Raw genomic sequence first — 24,574 nt, forward strand, 5'->3', positions numbered from 1 at the left:
CTTTCACACGAGGGCTTCAAATGAACATCAAACGCCCTTTTCTTCTCCCCGTGTGTGCCTTTCCAATTTTCATGAATAGAAAACCCGTCTGGCAGCCCACTCAGTTCTTCCAAGATTGCCGGGAAGACCACAGAAATGAAAGAAGCTAGAAGAACAGCATGAATACAATGTTCGAAAAAAAGCAACGAAGTTCTCAAGCTGAAAATGGATCGCGGAACTAATCATGGTCTACCTCAGGGGCCATTAAGCGATTATCATTACCATTACTCTAAAGCACGGCTCTAAAGTAATAATAAAACATACCCCCCCCCCCCCCCCCCCCTAATCAGCATATGTGGTATTTGAAACAGCATCGCTTGAAATTCCCGTTCGCGGGGCAAGAACGCGGCCTTTTCTTTTTTCTCGTTTTTGCTAATAGCTAAGGTATGCAAGAGGGGAGATTGATGTATGGCTCGTTTTTTTTTTTTTTTGTTGCACACAACTTAATCAAAGCAACAGGCAATGCGGCTCAGGAGGGTTTAAGGGACATAATTGTATGTTTTAACTGTAGCATAATAATTATGACATATACAGAAATGAATTGAAGCTAAGGCAGCAGGCCGAGACATAGTATAGCACAGATGCACTGCAATATATTACATTGTTATAAAAATGGACAGCCGACGTTAAACATCAGTGGGCTAAGTTAAATAACAGTTGACAAACAGCTAGCCAGAGCAGGAATCAATACGGTGGGCATCACACGGATCTTTTCAAAATTTATTAATCGTGCAATGTTTCCGTCTTATAGTTATATTATAATTGGTTGGATACGTATGCCCTGCACTTTCTTACGATCAGGCCCATGACAGGGGCTTCTGGGGAACATAAAACCACCATTACTTTGACATGGTCAAAAAATCGCTGGAGTTGGCCTTAAAGGAAGCGGACGCAGCCACATATGGGCAGTCGAACGGGCCCACGACGTGGCGGAGAGGTTAGGCCTATCTGTCCCGACGTGGGAGCGTCTCGCTACGTGCTAATTCAAACCCCGATGTATCTAAGTACAGTTTTTTTCACACCATACTCTCCAAGTGATTATGATCAGGAAAAGAAGACAAAAGTGCCACCCGTAACTGTATCTCGTTTTAAGAGGACACCTCAACAGGTCGGCACTGAAATAGGGTAACGGGAGTAAAAAAAAATATATGAAGCAAAGGATAAGAGAAGATGTATATATGTAAAAAAGGACATACCGGCTTCTTGGCCGATCCCCCATAGAGGGTAGGAGCCAAGGAACAAGCGAGCAAACCAGCCAATCAACGACGAAGAGAAGAAGGAAGTGGCGCCGGCGCCTGAATTCGGCGGACGCGAGCGGGCGGCCCAACCGGCGCCATGGACGACTGTAAGTGTCTTCTAAATATACTTTCCACCTTCATTCTCCAAATACAATGAATACTGCTATTGTGCGATCGTTATTTGATTGAAGGGCACGCCCCTGCAACCGCCGAACCGCATGTCGTGTCGACGTCGAAGGTCAAGAGACCACGGCCCCCGCGAAATCCTTGAACTTCCCGCCAATTTGTGACTGTATCCGGTCAAACTGCGCAGCACGGGTTCTCGGCACGTTGCATAAGATGCAGAAATTCTGAATTCAAGGTTCCCTGCTGAAGAAGCCGCTATACCTTGCAATCAGTGAGATTGGGGTAGTTGAGCTGCTTCGCTAACAGGGCCTATGAAACTTCAAGAGGGCCCTCTACTATACGATGCCAGTGTGCTTTAAAGAATATCATGTGGTCGAAATTTTCCGGGGCATTCCACTACGGTGTACTTCATATCGTGGTTTGGGGAGCGAAACTTCAGGTATTATTATTGCCATTACGCTCATATTCTGACTGGTAACTGTATACAGGTGGCATTAGCTATAACATATGGTGGAACATTTGATTGAAGGCTTTGTTCCCAGACAAAACGGGTATATGGGTTTTGCTAATGTCACTGATCCGGAAAAGCCCTGCAAAGAATTTTTGTTTTCTATTGGGTGGTAGCTTGAGTGGTGGTGCATTGGCTGTCTAATGTTGAATTACATTTTTTTTTTGCAGCGCAATCAAGCGACCTGTCCGGGTCGCAGCTGTCACAGTCATCAGCGTAAGTATTCTTCCTTTCTTTGTTTTCGGCTCTGGATCGCTTGCTGCACGCTGTTCATTCAATGCTGAACTTGGCATGTCAAATTGTACGCATGAACGGCGCTGCTTACAAGCACACATATTTACATTATACAGTGGTTCCAAATAGAAAAAAAAATAGAAAAACTGGCCGATTATCTGAGTGCTTCACTGTGAATGCTGATATAGTCTTCAGCCGCCTGTCTTGTTCGTGCATAGCGTCGCATTTTCAGAGCTCCGTAAGAAACAATAGGGCCCTTATAGAATTACGTATTATATGATTTTTCCACTAAAGGAACACACCAACTAGTATTTACGCATGGATGTTGCAGCACTTCAGATGTGCATGATATTTACTTTTTGGTCGACAATGTTCATCGATTGATTGATTGATATGTGGGGTTGAACGTCCCAAAACCACCATATGATTATGAGAGACGCCGTAGTGGAGGGCTTTAGAAATTTCGGTCACCTGGAGTTCTTTAACGGGCACCCAAATCTGAGCACACGGGCCTACATTTCCGCCTCCATCGGAAATGCAGCCACCGCAGCCGGGATTCAAACCCGCGACCTGCGGGTCAGCAGTCGAGTACCTTAGCCACTAGACCACCGTGGCGGGGCAGGTCAACAATGTTCACAAGTGTGAATGCAGCCGCCAGTTCAAGAGTGCTGGTGCCTAAACTTCGGCCGGATGGTCGAATTGTGTGCCGAAAATTTCTGCGTTCAAGCAATGTTCAAGTATCCCAAGAACAACTAGCGCCTTCAATAGAAGCATAGTCTCCAGTATTGAGGGACTATGATACAAGCTTTGAGGCGCTAACGTGGCTGCAGCAAGCCCAGTACTGGCTTAGTTTGAGAAACATGGGAGAGCCTTTTGCCGCACTGAACGCAGTCAGGTTGATTATGATGAAATAGAAACTCTAAATCAGCCTCGGCTGATGAATTATTCTGAAGTTTCGTGTTCACGCGTTCAGAAAAAAAAAATGATTTTTTTTATTACCAGGAACAAATGGGGGCACGGGAGGGCACAGGTGAACTTCCATATTTGAGCTTCACCTTGAAGCTCCCGTTCTGATCTTTGTGTTCAGATTACGCTCAGAACACGAATAGGGAAGTTTATTCGAGAGCTTACGCGATCACCAGCGATAACGCCCGAAGGTTCGATTAGTGATACACAAAAGACGCGTTGCGCCAACGATCAGATTCGCCGACCGACGACCGGTACTTGATTGATTGATTGATATGTGGGGTTTAACGTCCCAAAACCACCATATGATAATGAGAGACGCCGTAGTGGAGGGCTCCGGAAATTTAGACCACCTGGGGTTCTTTAACGTGCACCCAAATCTGAGTACACGGGCCTCCTTCATTTCCGCCTCCAGACGACCGGTACTTGAGCTCTCTCTATGTGGTTAGGAAGTGAAGAGAGAAGTGCGGGCCCGTAACCGTCTCTCTTTACGAGTACACCTCAACAGGCCAGCCCAGGGACTGGGAGGGAGAAATGAAAGATAGTGGAGAATGAGTAAAGAAGGGGATGAATGGTTGTGGCCGTGCTAAAAAGAATCACAGCATATCCACGGAGTGATTTATGATTGATATGTGGGGTTTAACGTCCCAAAACCACCGTATGATTATAAGAGACGCCGTAGTGGAGGGCTCCGGAAATTTCGATCAGCTGGGGTTCTTTAACGTGCACCCAAATCTGAGTACACGGGCCTACAGGAGTGAATGATGATGAGTGGGGCGAAGCTTCGTCGGGTTTTCTCGGTAAACCGTGAATATTCTGTCTCTCTCTCTGTCTGTCTGTCTGTCTGTCTGTCTGTCTGTCTGTCCGTCCGTCCATCCGTCCGCACCTGCTGAGTGAGTCACCAAACCAGGCGGTCACGTATACCATGAGCTATATAGGAGGGACAGACCCACGGCTTTAGGAGCGATCGCCCCTATAAGAAACAAACGAAAGCACAGTCAAGTCACGATGCCTCTGCTGCCTAGAGAGAGAGAGAGAGAGAGAGAGAGAGAGAGAGAGAGAGAGAGAGAGAGAGGGAGGGAGGGGGAGAATAAACTTTTATTAATAACAAATGCACACTGAGCCTAGAGGGACAGCCGCCTGAAGGTTGGAAGGCAGGGGAACTCTGCTTTAGAGCTGCTCGAATAGGGCGCTGAAGAAGACGAGCGCGAAGTGGGCCATGCTTGACAACACGTGCACACACACAGTGATCGTGTACTGTGTGTATAGTACTCAGACGTAATCAGAACTCCTTTTCGGTGCTTACCTCTAACAAGGGACTTGCTGCCGAAAGGAGTTATGATTACGTCTGAGTGCTACAGTCCACGATGCATGATGTGATCGAGTGTTTCAGATTGCGCGCAGTGACGGCACAGTGCAACCCTTAACCGATCACTCGAGGCCACCGTTGCACTGAGTGCATTGTTGAGTGTGTCACTTCTCCATTTAGCCACACGCTAGCCCAATTATCTTTCATCCTTACCTGCGGCAGTCTTGCTCACTTCACAGTCAGAACTACATTGCACTTAACTAGAGCGCTAATTTATTTAGTCACTTAAATACGGGCTAATGTGTTAAGCGCCTGAGTCGGCACTGCCAGAGATAATTGGAATGTAAAAGATCGCTAACTGGAGGCCAGTCCTCCAATGTCTCTTTTTAATTTTTAAGTGCATGCCCAGACTCGGTGAATGCGTTTATAATTTTTTTTATCGGTCAGAGGAAGGAAGAAACGTGTCTAATGATTAAGGCATGGTATATTGATAACGGTGGTATAGCATGTGCACGGGCGAACCGTCGATTAGCTATAGTACAAAGAAGAATTCAAATGCCTTAGCAGTTATCTGTCACGTATACCCCCTCCCCCCCCCCTTGTGCCGGATTGATAGGTTCGGTTTTTGTATGGGCATGCGCAGATAAGTTTTCACGCCCCTTTTTTTTTCGGCATAGTGCGCTTTTTCAGCTTATAGTCGACGTTTGTGCTTCTTTATGGTGTCCGTGTTTGCACGCCCTGTATCTTTCAGAACAAATGGGTAAATTAGCTCTCCTGGAATGAGGCGGAATTCTCTCTAGTACAGAACGTCGTCGCTCATTTTGTTTCCCCTTTTTCTTCGGCCGCCGCGCGTCCTGTCACAGGGTGTCTGACACGCAGCTGCTGGACTCGTCGGGCCTGAGCGAGGACCAACTGAGCAGCAGTGACCACCGGTTCGACGCAGTCATCCCGGAGTCGGCCCTCTACGTAGGTAGCGCTTTCGTCGCTGTCGTGCTCGTCAGTGGGATCCTGGTCTCCATCGCGGCTCTCAGGTCGGCCTCGTCACGTGCGTTGAATCTCGTCACCTCTATCCGCATTCAATTAAATATATAGTGTCTTGGTTAGTACGTAAACGCATGTCGTCCCCTAGGCGGATAAAAAAGAATTACTGGAGTAGAAATGACTGCCCAGGAGTGAAGCCGTTCCACTGGCAAGATGGCGGCTGTGGTGGCCATCTTACTAGGGGCATGATAAATTATCACCGTTCAGCGAATAAAAACGAAGCGTTTCCCTCGCATGCCCGACAAGTTTAATGTGGGAACTTTTTTCTGGTAACATAGTGCTCCAAGTGCGTGTTACAGTTACTAGTTTTCCTTAGTGAGCCTCTGATTGGAGGCAAAGTTCTTTGAAGATTCAGTCATCCATACTCGTTTCTGTGTGTTATTTCGTCGGGAACAACTATCGTTTAACATAGAACTAACGTTGCATTTGCATCACATATCAAAGCCACTTGGTCTCTAAGTGGGCACCATCAGAAAAGAGCATGTTTCCGCCATCTTGGCAGTGGCAAAAGATGGCTCCACTTCTGCTGGCAAGGCATTGCTGGAGCTTTCACTCCAGCAATTTTTCTTTCCCCTATAAATACTTTAGTAAGGACTCTGGCGCTGAAGTTGTGGGAATCGAGCGCGCCCTCCCCTTTGGCGCCTCGTTCCCCAAGCCTGCGCGAGTGCTGGCCATGCGCGGCTCGTGCGCCGTTAACACGGTCACCGTGGTTTCGATGTCAGACCTTATTTGTCTGGTACGAGTGATGCGTCGGTTTTCCCTGCACGGAGACGCGTGTCCAAACTTGCCCGCACAACGCCTCCCCCTCGCGTGGCGCTAGCACACGTCACGGGGCTCCGCCGATCCTCATTGGCCGCCCGTGAGAGTCCCTCTCCCGGTAGCTTGCGTTCGCCCGGAGCTCGCCCGCCGCCGAGCAAATGCTCGCGCGCCTGCAACGGAGGAAGTCACGCCCTGCCTTTGCGGGCGACTTCTCATTCACGCGCATCGTTGGTTCCCCTTTGTGTTGTACTCGTAAAACCACAGGGTATATGCATAAAGGATGGCGGCAGTAAAAGCTGCGTAGCTTGACCTCACTTGGTTACAATCTAACAAAAATTTGACTCTGTGTCTTGTGGCAATCATTTGCGATGGTGGAGTCACTCGCCACGTAAGAACTTAGTCGCCGTTGGCTTCTAGGGCCGAGCAGAGAAGAGCACTGCCCAGCTGTTATCCTAGGCGGCCGAAGGGGAGGTGGCATAAACATCAACAACAAAAAAATCCTGCGTTAATGTTGCTTTTGGTGTAATTTAAATGCTGCGTTCAGTGCACCTCCACTCCTACCGGCTTTCTATAGGATCTGCCAAGCTGAGATGTGAAGCTACAATTTGCGCAGTTTTTTCAAGGTATAGTAATGCTTCAGCAGGTCTCGCGATATCTTCTGATGAGTCATGACAATTTATGCAACCCTATAGTACGTACTTCTGTGGTGGGCCACAACCTAAACGTAGATACAAGCTCCCCTTCAAAAAATTAGGGGACCCTTAAGCTTCGCTTTCAAGAGTTGAACGCGATAGCGAAATCCGGCTTCTAGTGCGCCCTTCAACCGCTAAGTGCATACCTAATAATATGTTTTGTTACACACATACACAAACAAACACACACAGTATATTGTATCATCGCGTGCGCAAATGGTACATACAGGTTTTTGATCGATAGCAAGAGTCGCATGGCCTCCAGGATACGTACACGCCGCGTGCTTGCCATCTCGTAGGCCATAAAAAGTCTGACAATGCATCACAGATGGCAGCACATTATCTAACGTTTGTTGTTTGCTTGATCAATGCCTCTATCAAGGCATGATATGTTTTCCGCTAGATGGGACATAGTTGTTCATTCTTAGGGCTGTTTGAAAGTTCCTGTGTGTTTTCAGCAGCGATGGCTGCACTATCCCGGCCTTTTTCGACGTAGTTTTAGGCCTCCCAAATGCGCCTACAAATCGCCGAATGGGCTCGTTATCGACGTGACACCTGTCAAACAAAATGCGTTAAAGGGGCCCTGAAACACTTTTTCAAGTAACCATGCAATGAATTCACTAGAAGGGCTTATTGCCTCACGAATTCAATACCGCAAAAATTTTAAGAATCCGTCCAGTGTGAGTGGAGTTACAAAGGTTTGTCGCATGCTGCAATTGCATTATATCTTCTCTCGTCCCGATGAATGCGCTGGAAGCTTAGCAGGGAGGGGTGGCAGGGGCAAAGAAACTGCATCACCCGCGCCTTGTGACCTTGAGCACTTTTTTCTTCTTTATTGCGTGATCGCGCGCATACGCGAGGACAAGTAGCGGCCTCCCGCGGCGATCTCTGTAACGAGATTTTTCGCTCACAACCAATGGGGCCGACGGCGGAATTTCTGCAACGCGAGCTCTCTAACGCTATCGCGTTAAAACTGCTGCACGCGTGTTAATCACTTACGTAAAAGAAAAAAAATCTAGATGGGAGCTGACGGATGGAAACAACGTAGTGGGATAATCAGGTTGAACAGTGGAAGTGCTTCAGACTGGCTGGCCGACATACGCTAGAAGGACCTATCTTTTCAAAGGAACCGGGTTAGTGGTGACGTCATCACAGGAGATGACGTCACCACAAACCCATTTAAATCTAACACGCCAAGAATGACACGGCGCCTTTGAAAAAGATAGGTCCTCCTATCGAAATGTCGGCCAGCCAGTCTGAAACACTTCCACTGTTCAACCTGATTATTCCACTACTATGTATAAAAGAGCCACGCAAGCTAGTCCTCTTTCTAGAAAACATGCTTGGTGTGTTTTTTTTCTCGTTTCGAGCGATAGGCACTTCTACTGGGTAAATGCCATGTACTTGAAAACAACAACAACAAAAGGCATGGCTGCGTCATTGCGTCAAACCTGCAAAAAGCGCGTACTGCGGGAACCCAGTGATCCTCGGTCGTAGAGTTCCCGCTGATCCGTTTACCAAACCGTCGATGACGTCATTGTTTGAGGTAAGCATGCAGAATTTCCCTGGCACGACCCGAATTTTGTTGGGGAAATTCGCAAGCTTCGTGTGTGTGACATGTGCGCCACCTATCGCACGTGCTTTATTGACTTCCAGCCTATTACGGCAGTTGAGGTACGTGTCGGTGGTGGCGAGCTCCGTCAGGATGTTTCACTCTTCAGATGTAACAACGCAGCGTCCGCAAGACGCATTCGCTCACTGGGTGAGACAGTAGCGCCCTCCCTTGCGCGTAGTCGGAGTCAGTTGCATTCTTTTTACGTTTTTAGCAGTTTGAAGTCAATTATTGTGATGAATTCACTGTTATATACAAAATTACAAAATTTTGGACGTTGTTCGTTCATCTCTAACTCACTTCTGAGAACCCCCTCAAAAAATTTGCAGCGTGCGCGTTAACTAAAAGCCGAATTCTCCTGTCTCTCATTCCCCCTTAGCAGCCATTGGCATGTACATTCAGCACCATCTGACAAGAAAGGGTTGCTACTTTATACTCGCAGGGCGTAACCTCCGTTTTTTTTTAGAAAGGTTCAGCGAGCGTTGGGCCGCAGTGCCATGAATACAGTGAACTAGTATGAACCATAAACTCCAGGAGGTTAATGTCGGGAAGTAGAAACGAAGCGCAAGCCGTAAGAAAGTGTGCGCGTGCCACCTCTCGTTTAGTCCTTGGAATGTCCGCTGGATGGCGGTGCTTCTATATGAGGAATATATGATAAAAAGATGCGAGATGCTGGTACTTGGAGTGTTAGATAGGTGGACGAACGGACACACAGACAGATGCATGGACGGACGCACGTATGGCTGCACGGACGGATGGACGCATGGACGGACGCAGGAACGGATGCATGGACGAAAGCGGGGACGGACGCACAGATGAACGTGCGGACGCACGAACAGACGCACGCACGTCCAATCGCTAGAGCTCCGCGTCGTATGCTTGCTAGTAAATAGAACACCAATTATAAATTGAATACGGCACTGCGAGATTTTTCACTGTCGTTATCGTAACTGGCCGTTTATATAGTACGTATATATGGCCGTTTCCACCCAAGTAAAATTTCGTTGCAGTTGACCTTTAAACCAACACGTTCATTGTTATTTAAAAAAAAGGGGGTTACCGATTTTGAGTACTTGGTACTCTGGTATGGGAGAGCCTAGAGCCATCCCGTGGGCCTCACACTCCATGTGTTTAGAAAAAAGGGGTAACGATTCAGAGTGCTTGGTACTCTACTATGGGAGAGCATTAGGCCGTCCCGTGAATGACAAGCCCACTACTGCGCAGCCGAAGTCGGGCAGGGGGGGGGGGGGGGAATTACAAAAAAGTAGGTATCGATTTAGAGTACGTGGTACTCTACTACGGGAGAGCTTAATGCCGTGCCGATAACTGCCGAAGAATGCTAGACATGAATGATCGCCGTTTCCTACGTTCGCAAGCCTACCCTATCCTGAAAAGTCACTGTACTTGCTCTGGTTGGGCCGCAAGTCTTTTTCAGCCTATTTAATAAACATCGAGTGCAACGAACATACACAAAATAGAATGAGAGTATTTTTTATACGCTTCACATCTTTTAAAATAGAATTTTTGAAAAAGGAAAGCGCAAGTGTAATTAGTGTTCTTTTTGAAGACCTTTTTCCTCAATATATCCTTCTCTGGCCGCCTTTGTGTCCTGTTCAGTGAAAAAAAAACAAAAAAACGACAGCATATCCACGGAGTGAATGATGGATAGTGGGGCGAAGCATCTGTCCGTCCATTCGTTCTTGCTTCCGTCCATCCATGCGTGCGTCTGTGTGGCCGCCCGTGCGTCCATCCGCCCGTCCGTGCGTGCGTCTGTTCGTGCGTCCGCACGTTCATGTTTGCGTCCGTTCCTGCTTTCGTCCATGCATCCGTTCCTGCGTCCATCCGTCCGTGCAGCCATCCGTGCGTCCGTCCATGCATCTGTCTGTGTGTCCGTTCGTCCACCTATTGAACACTCCAAGTACCAGCATCTCGCATCTTTTCATCATATATTCCTCATATAGAAACACCGCCATCCAGCGGACATTCCAAGGCCTGAACGAAAGGAGAGGAGGCATACGCACACTTTCTTACGGCTTGCGCTTCGTTTCTACTTCCCACTATTAACCTCCTCGAGTTCATGGTATATGCTAATTCACTGTATTCATGGCACTGCGGCCCAACGCTTGCTAAACCTTTCTAAAACCAAGGAGCTTACGCCCAGCGAGTGTAAAGTAGCAACCCTTTCTTGTCAGATGTACATGCCAATGGCTGCTAAGGGAGAATGAGAGACAGGAGAATTCGGCTTTTAGTTAACGCGCATGCTGCGAAATTTTTATTGCTCAACAACGCACAGAAGAAATCTTCCACCGGCACCACCTGGGAGGTCAAAATGTAAGACTGGTTACACACTACTACTACGACTGCGAGGGACAAACAGAAGCCGCTATAAAAAGCTTCGCCCCTACAATCATGCTAATCATGCAGTATTTTTCAATGTGACTTTGTGGCCATGTCATTAAATACATCAAAATGTACCGTAACTCTAGCCGACGGAGGCTATATGAAAACACAACGGGACTTGTAGTCGTCCCGCTGTGCCTTTGTCTTCCGTGTCCGCAAACGCCATGACACCTTTTCACGAGAAGTTTGTTGTTCCGGCCAGGGACGTATCCATTATCACGACCTCCTTCTGTACTCCTGACCTGCCCAGATAAGCGGCCTCCTGTGGGAGCGCATATCCTAGCTCTTGTTCAATCGCTTGCCGTTGGTGGCGCTACTTATAACCTGTTCGTCTGCTACTGTGCGGCTATTTGTACGGCGCTGGGGTGAGAACGCCCGCATCCTGTGACAAAACGTCGGCATATATATGAGTGTTTCTGCGAACTTAGACGGCGTTTCAAGTAGGCTATTCGCTGGGGTTAAGTATTCATTGCACAATGGTTGACGAACGTGAGAAACCATATACTTTCATAACGTAGGACGGCCTACGTGGTGTCGTCATTCAAAAGGCAAGGCATCTCTGAATCCCTCCTAGCATACTTATTTCCGAAGCACTTTGCATTTGTGCATTATATTTACACAATATTAGCTCTCTGCTGGCCGAAACATCAGCGCTAGCGCTGAAACTGACGTCAACGAACAGGTGCTGTCTAGCTCCACGCCGCTCGTGGGTTACGTCTCTGCAGCACAAGGTATGAACAAAACGTGGGCGCTGGAGCGGGGACACATGACATCCTTTCAGGGGTAGGGGTGAGGTTTCGACGTCTTTTTGGGCTTAGGCGTGCACCAAGGGGGAGGGGAGGGCAAGCCCACCCGCTTAATAATCACAGAGGGGGACATGTCTGTCCCACACCTTTTTAATCATTTTTGCGCGTCCCATCATGGCGCGTAAAGAGGCGGGTTACGGCCAGGCAAATATTTGACGGTAACGGCAGCCCGCAACCTCCGATGTTGCATGCCGGGAACCTTCCAACTTTTACCCCTTCCCCCAAAACGCTGGGCACAACAGGCACGCCGTTTTGAGAAGCATGGCACCACTTCATTTTCGATTTAAGCGCGTGGCATTTTGTGGGCCTGGTTTGTCGTCCATCCATAGATCACATGTGGTGTAGTACCGTTGAAAATTAAATGGTCAGCACAGGCGTAAAAAAAGGCAGTAATGCTCAAAGCTATAGGTTCAAATAAACCAAGCCTAAAATAGAAATAATAGAAGTAACGACGACGTAATAACAATGATTAACTTAAAATAGCCGGAAACGCCCTGTAAACATGCGGCCGGCTCGCACGCCGTGCATGAGAGGGCGCCACCACCGCGCCAGGCGTTTGATTGTTCTAGAGTGTACTAGAATGGGGGAGTGGGTCCACTGAAGGCTCCACGCTGAGGCGTTTTTTTCGGAAAATCCAGGTGGCGCTACCATCGCCTTCACCTGAAGACTTAGCCGTGGTTGCCATGGTTACAAGTCCCCTTTGCCACGCGGTTCGCGACGGGTGGGTAGTCTGATAGTTCGCGCGGTTCGCGTGCTGCTCGCGCGTCTGGCGCAGTCTCGCAGCGTTGTTGCTTCGTTCGTGCGTGCGTGGCCGTGAACGGCGTCGCACCGTGCTTCCGCGCCAGTTCAACAAAATCTAAATGTTTATATTGCGAAACGCCCTGCTCGTATAGGTAGTCACGCACGCAAGTACCGTGATTTCCACGGTAATTGTTTACAATCAAGAGCGTAAGTTGAATTTGGCTTTTGCGAAAACGTACGCATCGAAAGTGTAATATGAGCATTAACTGCGATGCTTTTAAAAATGTCAATATAACTGGGATATATAAGTAAGTTTGCGTTTGGTGCAAATTTAGACTCACGGCAGCAAATTGAATATGATGCAAGACTAAAGTTACCAGCTGTTATCACGAGAATTAAAGCTAAAGTATGCGAACCCTTCTGCAAATTTGCAGCTATTCGTTAGGGACGCGTGATATTATTGAAAAACTGAACCAGTCCTGTTGCGATTACGTGAGGGTGTTGGCAAAGGAAGTTTAGTCACATCGGACGGCAACTGTGCTATTCGTAGGAAATGACTTATAGGGCGGACGCACGTCCGTCGCGGTGGTTTTATGATGAGTTTTTGTTCGGCATCTAGTGCTGGTATACGTTGTAGGTATTAATGAAATATGTTATATTTTACCTTTTCTCTTCGTGCCTGCGGTACGTGTCCATGCAAACATTTGCTCGAAACATGAACGTGTTTTCACCTATAGATAGGAAGTCTGAAAGACACCAATAAAGAAGTGATATGCGCAAAATATTTTATTTTAAATTGACTGCGCAAGCTTTTCGCATAAATATAAAAAACAAAATAAATATCATCGAAAGACTTCGACACCGTCGCTCAAGGAACGTCAGGCTCTATGTTGTCCTGCTAAGCTTTAAGTGTTTTGCTCTCGCTCGTTTCGAAGCGTTTTCCCTGTTCATTCCCTTCACTAAGAAGTGAAGGCGAGTGAGCACGTAGAACGAAACGAGCTTTGTGCTCACTGCATCTTTGTGGTCTGGACAGCCGACCGCTTTCGAGTTCAGAAAATTAGTTTTCACCAATGAAAGGATGTCAGAGATGCTATCTGTGTGCAACATGGAAACACTGAAACATTCAGTAAACAAGTTTTCAAGTGAGGCAATGAAATCATACAGCTGTCGTGAGGGGTACAGAAGTCCACCCCAGTCGCATTGCTCCGTGAATTGCGAAGGGAGCTGTTCAGCAACCGCGACAGCTTTCTCAAACAGAAGCACTTCTTTGCATTGTACGCATGCCAACTTCAATACACACTTTCTGGCCACGTACCCTGCTGTGTAGTAAATGAGTCTCGAGTCACTCTTCTCCAAAGTCACATCGATGTGGTCAGCAAACTTTTCTGGCATCGTGGCAATCGTGCTTTCGACCTCGCCAAGTTTTCCCTGTGATATAAGATCATCAATTTTTTTGTGCGTGACCTTTAGACCCTGTCTGTCATGCACAGTGACAAGAGCGTTTATCATGTCAGGGTTTGCGTTTGCGCTGTCCACACTGTGCGCCAAGTTATAAAAGGACAAGCAGTTGACGGTTATTAGAAACTCATCCGGAGAGGGGTGCGCGTTGCAGCCACTTGACTGGCGAACGATGCCGAAGAAATGTTCCACGGGATCGGTGCTAAGTCGAGATGTCATGAGATATTTGAATCCAACGCTCTCTGTCAGGTACTTCAGCAATGAAAGGGTATTTGCTATAGTGACCCTAAAACCTATGGCAGTGGACTCGCTGAGAAAGTGCCGCTTGTTGTCACTGAATGATTCCCAGTCATTCAGGAAGTCCAGAAAATTGGACAGGAATGCCACGTCTGTAGAAGCTGGTCTCAGCGCTTCGGCCCGAAACCTGGAAGTCATCACGGTGATCAGTCGTTGGATCTTCCTGCAAAATAAACAAAAAGAATGTATGTCAGAAGAGCGCTCATCATGCGTTTGAGATGTTTACGATTACACTTAATTCATTTGGAACGTAGGCGCAACTCACGAGAAGAACAGCTGAGTTGCCTCGATGCTGCCACACCTTCTCTCGATGTCCTCCTTGTAGAAGGCCAGGCCCCGTAGGACATATGGACCGAATAGTTGGAAGGCGAAAGGGGTTCTCATCTTCTCAAATGAGTTTGGTTCCAGATGCGTCTCGGTCAAATTGGGCATAACTTTCAGTGTCCTAACACTTCTGTCTAGAAGGTACGCCTCCCGAACCGGATGCACAGACACCTAGAAATATAGGTTGAGGTAATGCAATGTATGCAAAAAACACAATCTTTGTAAAATGTCAACCATGAATCTATACGTACCAATCCGTCTGGTGTTGCAAAGCCTTTCTGGAGAAGACCATTCCTGAGGCATTTTAGCAGATGCGGGAAATCGGAGATAAAGTGCAATTTCCTCATCTCGTCGACAGGATGCTGTATGGCGCCATTTATTTTCTTCGATGACGCCGACACCCCCGCTAGCTTCCACATTTTTCGATTCCAGGGGGCTCCGTCACAAGTGATGTGGTCGACGAACAAGCCCGCCTGTTCCACGAGGATGGTAGCTTCCATGAGAATTTTCAATAAAATGTCTCCTCTCACATTTCCTTTTGTCGCAAAAACGCCCACAATTTGGCTCCATTTTCCAGCGAAAGGCACAAACATGATGACCATGCCGTGATCACATTGCTGGTACTTGTCTTCGGGCTTCGTAAATTCTCCAAGGTCCACGAAGCCTTGAATCTGGCCAGACGCCGTCACATTGAAATGTTCTGACAATTTCATTTCGTCCACCAATAGTCCGCCGTGTCTTTCGAGGTCTGACATGCTCGCGGTTTTTTTCTTTAGAGTGTTCATTACTGCTTGATTAAAACCGAAGGCCGACTCGTATGACCTCAAGTATCTTTTCAAAGTAGTGTTGCTGGGCATCATGAGAATTTCGTTCTTTCTGATGTGCTGATAAAGCCGGGGACTCTTTAGTTTCATGAGTAAACACTCGAGGATCCACTCCTGATTGTAGCGCATGCCCTGCTTGCTGGTTTGTTTGGCAGCTTGAAAGCAAGCGCGAACACTTGCCTGCTGCTTTCGCGGTAGTGACGATATTTTATCCTCTAGTATTTTATCCGCGACATTCGCATTGTTTGCCCTCATCTCTTCGAGACGACCAGCAATGTCCAACAGCCTTGTCGCCATCCGCTTGTTTCTCTGACTCAGGACCCGCAGTTTGGTGGAGACTGAGTTTCTTCGCTCTTTTCGTTTTAGGTAGCTTTTTCTGGTGAGTATTACTTTCCTCACGTACTTGCATGAAATGCATGAAGAACCTGGAAGTATACGAGAAAAAAATTATGAAGAGCTTCCAGTTTTTTACCATGCATGTTTGAAACGCAATTTATGCACTTTCACTTTCTGTAGGCAAACTATTCTTTCGTAAATGTTAATGAGTACTACAAAAATTAGGGGCCACACAAATGTTCTAGCATTAAACAGGTTACTGATTGATTAATTGTACAATTACAAGTGACGTCTCAATAAACGTTTGCCGCACTCACCTTGTTGTTTAACCGCTCCTTTGCACGTGACACTGAAGACAAGGCCGTCGGAATGAGAGATTTGCTGCTCCAGTTTCTTCGTAAGAACGTCATAGGTGAAGTCCTTCGCCCTACCTGCTCCTCTGCAAGGGTGAAGAGATTCTGCGCAGTCCAGGACTTGTTTGGCATCTTCAAGGTTATAGGCGACCTTTTCGGAGATCAGCGTCTTCCGAACATATGTCCGACAAATCACTTCACTCCGGTCGGTACCGTAATTCATGAGCACAGTCTTTTCGATGCTTACGAGTTCACGACTTAGGGAGGCCGAAACATAAGCAATTCCGTCATAATGACGAAACTTGTGCATTGCCCAGTGGTCGTTTGGCCGGACAACGTCTTCAAGTTCAAATGCGTTGTCGCTTTGCCTCGCACTTTCGCAATCTTCAAATCTCAGTTGCGGCTCAACTGATTGCAGCGCAGTTCTTTTTGACGGCTGGTCTTCACAGGTTGGTGGTGAAGCCGCTCTCTTCTTCGTTGACTGCTCCGGTGTGGGCTGCTCGTCAGGACACTTCAGGAGATGAGGTATAATTATGGGTACAGCATCACTGCGAAGTTCCGGCTTTCCCCGCTCTATATATACTTCTCGGCCTTCGATAATATGTACATATTGCCTTAGTATGTATTTTTGCTCGAAGTGCAGCTCGCAAATGGCATCGGTGACTTGCAAGGGCCGATCAGCGCGGTTGAGATTCTGGTCCCATAGCCGGCGTCTTTCTTCGTCTTGAGGTACTCCAAAGAGTGAGAGCTTGGGCTGGTTTTTAACTCTGCTGTATCCGGTTTGGCAGCCTACGACACAACAGTAATTTCTACGCCTAGACGTGCTCATCCTCTAATCTTTTGAAGCAGCTTGGAACGCTCCGTTATGCAACCAGCAGACACATATCTGCGCACGCAAACGTGCCGTCTGCCGCGTATTCTTTGTCCAGACGGCTTTGCTCAAAGGGAAATACAAACCTACGCGTTCACGAAAAAAAGCATACATTTTATTTCATGTCACTTGTTTTTGTCTCTAATAATGTGTAAAAAAAGAACCAGGAGACAAATTGTGAAAACAGCGCACGAACGACGGTGCATCGAACAGACGACGGCGCGTCGAGCAGACGACAACATCGAGCGCTCAGCGTCCCCGCCAGCGCGTCGTGCGGCCCGAACCGCCGCACGACTCGCACGCTCCCGCCGAAACTGACGTCACTTCAGGAGAAGGCTACTGCAGCGCCACCAAATTTTCCGCCGTTTTTGCTTCACCCGCACCGCTTGCCGCCGGCCACAGTGGACCCACTCCCCCATTCTAGTACACTCTAATTGTTCCTCCCACCGGCGTGTCTAGAGTGTACTAGAAGTGTTGAGTGGCGCGACCACGCCTCGCCGCTTGACGCCTTCCGCGTTGCACGCAGCGGTGGCGCTGCAGTCGAATAGTACTAAGAGCCGCGCGCCGCGTGCAGGAACTGCTATGCGCTTCGGCGACTCCATCGCGCTTTCTTGATGCAGATTTCTTTGTGCCTGCCCATCATTCATGTCTAGCACATTATGTCATAGCTCTTGGAGTATGACACGCCAATCTGCTGAATTTGAGCTCCACAAATGCCCTTGTGAGAGACTGAAAATAATTCAGAAATGGCGTCTCTTATACTGATTTCTTCTGTCTTAACTCTTTCTTCGTTGGTTAGGCGTCTACAATATTCAGAAGAACTGAGCTGATTTATTGGAAGTTAGCTGTACTCAGAAAGCTATGAGATTAATAAACAATACCGTGTCAAACGCATGCAGAACCAGGAGGCCATAAGATGGGAGAGGAAGGGAATCTGAACCTGCTGTATGTATACCACGAAATGTTTTCGTAATTTAACTTTTCAGGGTATACTAAAATATTTACACGCATTCACAGCGACCACCAATTGCCAAAGTTAATCGTTCTGTTGCACACCCCCCAAATTTGAGTAGCCTTGCGCCGAACGTTTACAGTTGACGAAGCTGAATATAGCGTGTCGCTGTGCAAATTCGCACTGTAAATTTCACCTTTTCGACAGTACGGCGTCTTAAATCTAGTTCGTCTAACGCAGTCAGACGAGAAATGCACCGCCTAAAAGTAGTAGCTGGGCATTGCATGAATATTGTTAATGGGGCGGTGACGTGTGACTTAAATGCGTGTACTTTTGGATAATGCACCACTGCCTGCCTACACTTTTGACGCCTAATAATAGAACCACACTTATAATATGAAACATTGTCATAAATTTGCTGCCTTGCAATGACGTTACGCCAATAGATTTGGAAAGCAGCACAATTTAAGCTGTCTTTACAAAATGAGGACCGGTTACAATGAATTTCTGTGGAATAACAGACGGGCTATATATATAATTTGTACTTTTTATTATGTCTGTGTGTTGGTTTTAACGTGTTTAAAATGTAATAAGCCTTTCAGAAAGCAATAATAATTATCTTCCGCAAAACTGGCATGAGAAAACCGAGTCGTCACCGATATGAACTTTGTAACAACGTTTCTTATACTCGGGTTTCTCGTGAAACATCAAGCGCTTGTAGGCTCATATGAGGAACATTGTGCTGCGGATGTCGTAGAGACTGCTGACAAATTGAGCGTACGACTTAACCGGGTTTTCGATACTTCTCCTCTCTTTGTAGTTCGCCAGTAGCCACTTATGACGTAACGCAGCTCAAAGCGCTGCTTGAATGAGAAGCTATAGGCGTATCCGTGCAAATTCCGATGGACATTTTTTTTGTGTGTGTGGGTCAGCAGGCTATTGAAACAGCGAATGCCTCGACGCAATTTCGGCGTGCCTGCATATTAAGTTGGGAACCATGGCGCTTAGCAGGTGTGCATACACTGATAAAGGCTCAGAAACGCATTAAACGCGCTAAAAACGAGCAATTATTGCGTTAGATTATGGCGTCAAGATTTCTCGGAGTGCAATTGAGCAATCTCAACCAAGTCATTGTCTCTATTTTGTGCCTCTTTAGGTGCAGGATCTGGGACAGGACTGATTGCGAAACAACAGGAAGATTTTTTTCTTGCGAACAAGACCAATTGGTCTGCAAGGGGAAAGGGTGTAATGTTCTAAAACATTGCTTGCTCTCCCCTTTAGGGAGAACCCTGCATGCTTTAGGGAGAACCACGCTTGTGCGTGAGTACACAGCGGTCCATCGTTAAGGCGAACATTTAGAGCAGGGGCAGTGAGCATAGGTCATGTTGCTCTTTCTTTGCACGAATCGTTCGTTTTAGTGACGATTCGAGGCGTGGCAGCAGAGAGTGGCGGACGACGGAACAGCACGACCTACAGCGGGCACTGCGAGTCTTGCCGCATAACTCGTTGCAACGTATTAACGATTTGGGCTATAGTTGATACTCTTGTGCACACGATACTGACAGCCGAAAATTGAACGAATGACGTGAAAGGGACACAGACGAGCACCGATAAAGGATTAGTTAATGAGGAGAAAGGGCCAAAGGGATTAGTATAGGGCGGTAAACTCATTGCTGACTCGACTCATTCACACCGACTCGGACTCGTATCAAGTGTTGAGTCTGAGTCTGAGTGAGTCCTGGAAAGTAATATTTTGGAAAGTTTGAGTGCGAGTAAGTCCGGTTGAATATAAAAAAAAATTCTGGAGTCGGAGTCCTATAATAGCGATTCCTTCTGAGGAATGGTTTGGCTAGTCTGCAGAGCGAGTGGGCCCTAAGCCGCAAATTACATTTGTTGAGTGAGTCTGAGAGAGCTTCCCCGTTTTCCAGCCGGTTATATAGGTTATAGGTTATATATGGTTATAGCCTATACGCTCAACTTCAGCATTACTCTTAGCCTTACGCCTGATCGCGTTTATGCACACGTCTACACGCAGGTATTTGAACGCGCTAGCGTTGACACACCAGATCAGTACTTATTGATCGAAGGCTTAAGTTACGAAAGAAGAGAGAAGAGGGGGGGTGGTGGAGAAAGGCGCCTTGATTTCCAATTGGCAAGACTTTCACGGAAAGTTCTCGCTAACAATATCTCGGGAGTCAACTATTCCAATCAAGATTTCATTGCTGGATTTCAACTAGTACTTGAACGTACCGAAATCAAAAGGTACCAAGTTGATCCCCGATGATGCGTTGTATCGCCGTTAAAGAGCACTGAAATACGCTAATGAAGGAGTCACCGAGACGAACGAGGGCGAGCCATGAGTCTCCGAGTAGGTAATATTATGGTGATTATGAGATCGGGTGAGACGTACGGGCAAAGCGTCTTTCACGAGTAGGTCTGAGTGAGCTCCACATTTCCCGGCCTATGAGGGTGCTCTAGGTACGTGAAGTGATTGACGTGACAGTTTGGGCGAGTTGGATTTTCGTTACGCAAGACATTGACAGCGCGAAAGATGGAGAAAGCGCAAGTGAGGCGAGAAGACACGGAAAAGGCGTCCTCCATTTAGTTCGCGCCATGAGTACCTCGTTGCAGCCGCCGGTGGCGCCCGGTTGCTGCCACGCGCCTTCCGATGTACTCGTTAACAGTGGATCGCTCTTTGGATTCGTGTGTAAATAAATAAATAAATAAATAAATAAATAAATAAATAAATAAATAAATAAATAAATAAATAAATAAATAAATAAATGGTCTTTTTTGTAGATTTGGACATTCTGGGCACGGGCCTCCCGCTCGCGAAGGAAGACGAAGGTAAGTGATTTGCAACCTGGTTCTTGTGACATTTGGGTAGAAACGCCGTGAAAACAACAACAACAACAACAACAACAACAACAACAACAACAACAACAACAACAACAACAACAACATGTAGTTTCTAGACGCGTGCGAGTTTTCTTCATGTTGTGAAACCTATCTAAACATAAAATATCACAGATACAGATAATGTGGGGCTCGTGCATGTGTCTCTTCATTATTACCTTTCAAATACGGGGAAGGTGTATAACGCCGTATGCAGGTTCCTATTTCCCAGAATTGTGGAAAAGCTCGAAACAAAGGGAAAAAAAGTGAGCATGCACTCTCAGTCAGGTACTGGATAACGAACTGCGTAGAGCCGGTGCGCCCTTACGTATACTGAGTAAATTCCTGCTTGTAGGGAGTCCATATATATATATATATATATATATATATATATATATATATATATATATATATATATATATATATATATATATATATATATATATATATATATATATATATATTCGTGACGCTTTTCGAACTGCCGCTCCAAGCTGTATGCGCCAAGTAGAGCAGCATATATATATAGTTACAGGAACTCCTGCGAAGGCAGAACGATAAGAACTTTCACAAATCGCGATAAAGGCTGGCGGCATCGCTATCAATTCTCAGCGTTGCTGGAGGAAACATTACATGCATGTTTAGAGCCTTTCGGATTAAAACAAAATAATATTTTGCAGTTCGCGGACGTGATTATTTTCTGGGGCACCAGTTATAAAAAAACATTCGCTGCCGAAATTTGCTGTATGGCGTTTCGTGATTCGAAAGTGGGTCCACTAGTAGTTCTGGGGTACTGATAAATCATGTTCATACCCAGCAGTTTGGGACATCGCTCTGAGCTAACCGCTCATTACACCACGTGGCGTACAGCCCTTGATGCTGTACATAATAATGTAAATCACATCTGCAGACTTTTGCTGAGGTTTTACCATGATCAACGTCCACTTTCTCATCGATTTATCGACAGGTGATTCTTTTACCCCTACCTTGCTGCTTTCCCGCACTACCAATTTGAGAAAGCTCTTCAGGAAAAAAAAAGTCGCCCAGCGTAATCCCACGAAATTGCAAATCCGTAGACAAGTTGTCTTACTGTACATGTCACTAAAGTGCGATTAGCGAATAATTTATTGTTGCACTACAATTGGCTTTTCAAAAATCACCCCTACATATTCAATGGATACACAAAAGTGTCTCACGAAAAAAAAAATCAGTCAGCCAATTAAAACCAATCGCGTTGTACAGAATAAGGACGTTGTCAGAATTAAGTGCCTGAAGTGCAGTTAGCGAAAAGTCAAGAATAGCTGAGTAATACTTTTTTTTTGAAGAACGCTCCCCGTAGCGTTGCGCCCAGCGCTTCCCCCTGGGATCGGCTTTGCCGCACGAGTGAATGTCTTGGATCGCTGAACATGGAACCCGTTTAATTTTGAGCGCAAATGCAGCTGCCCCACCCGCGGTGATTCCGAGCGCCGTCCAAGAGACGAGCGGTTCGATGTCGCAAGACCACGACCACGACCAACCGTCGCATCTCGGTGTGGACGACTCGGTAGAAAACAAGGCCGAAGGGCGACGAAAGACGAAGCCACGTGAGTACTTGACTGAATTACCAAGTGGTTCTGAGAGAGAAAGGAAGGGAAAAGTGAGCCCCGTAACTGTCTGCTTCAGCGAGCGACACCTCAACAGTAGCTCAGAAGGGATGGGGGTGAGGAGGGATTAAAAGGATAGGAATAAAGGTGTAGGGATAGAGAGAAACAGTATGCCAGAGAGTGAAAGCGACGCCATATCGAGGGTATAGGAAATATAGGAAAGATGGAAACACGGTCACAGGGGTCCGAGGACGGGGCACCACTTGCGAGAGCTCTTGTCGGCGTCAGTAGATGGCGTAGAGCAAAGTCCAGTCGGTCAGAGCTACACTGTCGTCGATGGTCGTCGGCGTCAGGAGATGACGTAGGGCGAGCCCAGTCGGCCAGAGCTACGCTGACGTCGGAGATCGCGAGGGCACAACCGGTCGGCACGGAATCCAGCAAGCGAGTCCGTACTCGAATGAATCTTAATTTATTCTAACGTATCCTGGCGTATCCTAACGTAGCCAAAACGGACCACGTCTAGCGGCTTATCGAGCAGCTCTAAAACGGTGTAGCTAAAAAAAGACTCGCCACCTCCAACGCACTTGCTGAACACAGGTCACTGCCTTGACAGGCATTCAGTATCTATCCCTGATTTTCATTGACGTCAGTGCATCAATATGGCGTTGAAGATGTGGCCGTTGTTCTTTTCCTAACGACGTCTGCTGCTGCTCCCTCCTTCATTCGAATTCGCTCGACCAGAGCACTCTGTGTGCTACTTCGTGGTGCGCTGCTGTATTGCGGTGAGGCAAAAAAAAAAAAAAAGCTGTGTCATGTTGCAAAACGCGACTATATTGCGGTGTAACCAACTCAACAACAACTTTGGGTATGTTATTTTGCAAGACATGACTATATTGTGGTGCGGCTAACTCTATTTTGGAACGTGTTATGTTGCAAAACACAAATGTGCTGCAGTGAAGCTACCTTAAAAAACAGTTTGGGCATGTTGTTTTACAAGGCACAAGTGGACTGCGTCAAAGCTGACTCGAAAATTGCTTTGTGTATTCTGAGTCACAAGACGTGCTGCATTGAAGTTGACTAAAAGTATTTATTAAGAGGATTATTTAGAAAGTTTCGTCATGCTGCAAAACATGACCACATTGCGGTGAAACTAACTGAAAAACAACTTTGGGCATGTTGTTTTGCAAGACAAGACTGCAATGCGGTGCAGCTTGCTCTATTTTTAAACGTGTTATGTTGCAAAGCACATGTGTGCTGCAAAGAAGCTAACTTAAAACAGTTTTGGGCACGCTGTTTTGCAAGACACGAATGTACTGCATGAAAGATGACTAAAGATTGCTTTGTGTATCGTGAGTCACAAGACGTGGCTGCATTGAAGTTGACTAAGAGTATATATTTAAAGGATCATTTAGAAAGCTTTGTCATGCTGCAAAACACAAGCACATTGCGGTGAAACTAACTAAAAAACCTTTGGGCATGTTGTTTTGCAAGACAAGACTGCAGTGCGGTGCAGCTTACTCCAACTGTTTTCGAACGTGTTATGTTGCAAAACACATTTGTGCTGCAGCGAAGCTAACTTAAAAACAGCTTTGGGCATGTTGTTTTGCTGGACACGATTGCACTGCATCAAAGCTGACTCGAAAAATCTTTTGTGTATTCTGAGTCACAAGACGTGGCTACATTGAAGTTGACTAAAAGTATTTATTTAATGGGTCATTTAGAAACTTTGTCGGAATAACGTTTTATGGCCTATTAGTGAACTCGCCTGAGACGGGAACAAACAACCCTTGATACGGTACGGTGAATGAACAACAGAAAAGATCGCTGAACTATGAACCACTGGTTTATTGCTGGTATATGGAATATGCGCCGAAGTTTTGATCAGATCAACAAAAGCACAGTACCTGAGTGGAGACAAACAAGAAGTCATCATGTAATATGCGCCAGCTGAACAGGCTGTCACGTTTTCGACAAGTAACTGATTTCACAGTTGTGCAGGAAAATCGACGGCACAGTGACGCAAGCACTTCCTTGTCCATAGATATGGTAAGCTTCACTAATATAACGTGTTCAGTGCTCTCCGTGTGTTTTCCAAGATAATGCTTCGCTCGAGTCTTTATGACTATAACTAGAAAGAAAGCACCTCTAGATTACAACTACCAGATTGGCAATGCTTTCCTCAAGCGTGTACAAAACTATAAATATCTTGG

General features: G+C 46.6%; 1 protein-coding gene across 1 annotated transcript in view; it reads left to right on the plus strand.

Annotated features, from left to right (window-relative positions):
- The first annotated feature begins 1,374 nt into the window (after positions 1–1,374).
- Positions 1,375–24,574, plus strand: part of LOC142766105 (uncharacterized) — a 29,997-nt gene continuing 6,797 nt past the window's right edge. Inside the window, exons 1-5 of the mRNA XM_075867948.1 lie at positions 1,375–1,384; positions 2,082–2,127; positions 5,284–5,465; positions 20,686–20,733; positions 22,221–22,364. Of these exons, the coding sequence (XP_075724063.1) occupies positions 1,375–1,384; positions 2,082–2,127; positions 5,284–5,465; positions 20,686–20,733; positions 22,221–22,364 (430 nt within the window). The remainder of the gene's footprint in view (positions 1,385–2,081; positions 2,128–5,283; positions 5,466–20,685; positions 20,734–22,220; positions 22,365–24,574) is intronic.

The sequence above is a fragment of the Rhipicephalus microplus genome, chromosome 6 (assembly GCF_043290135.1).
Source record: "Rhipicephalus microplus isolate Deutch F79 chromosome 6, USDA_Rmic, whole genome shotgun sequence".
Lineage (NCBI taxonomy): Eukaryota > Metazoa > Arthropoda > Arachnida > Ixodida > Ixodidae > Rhipicephalus > Rhipicephalus microplus.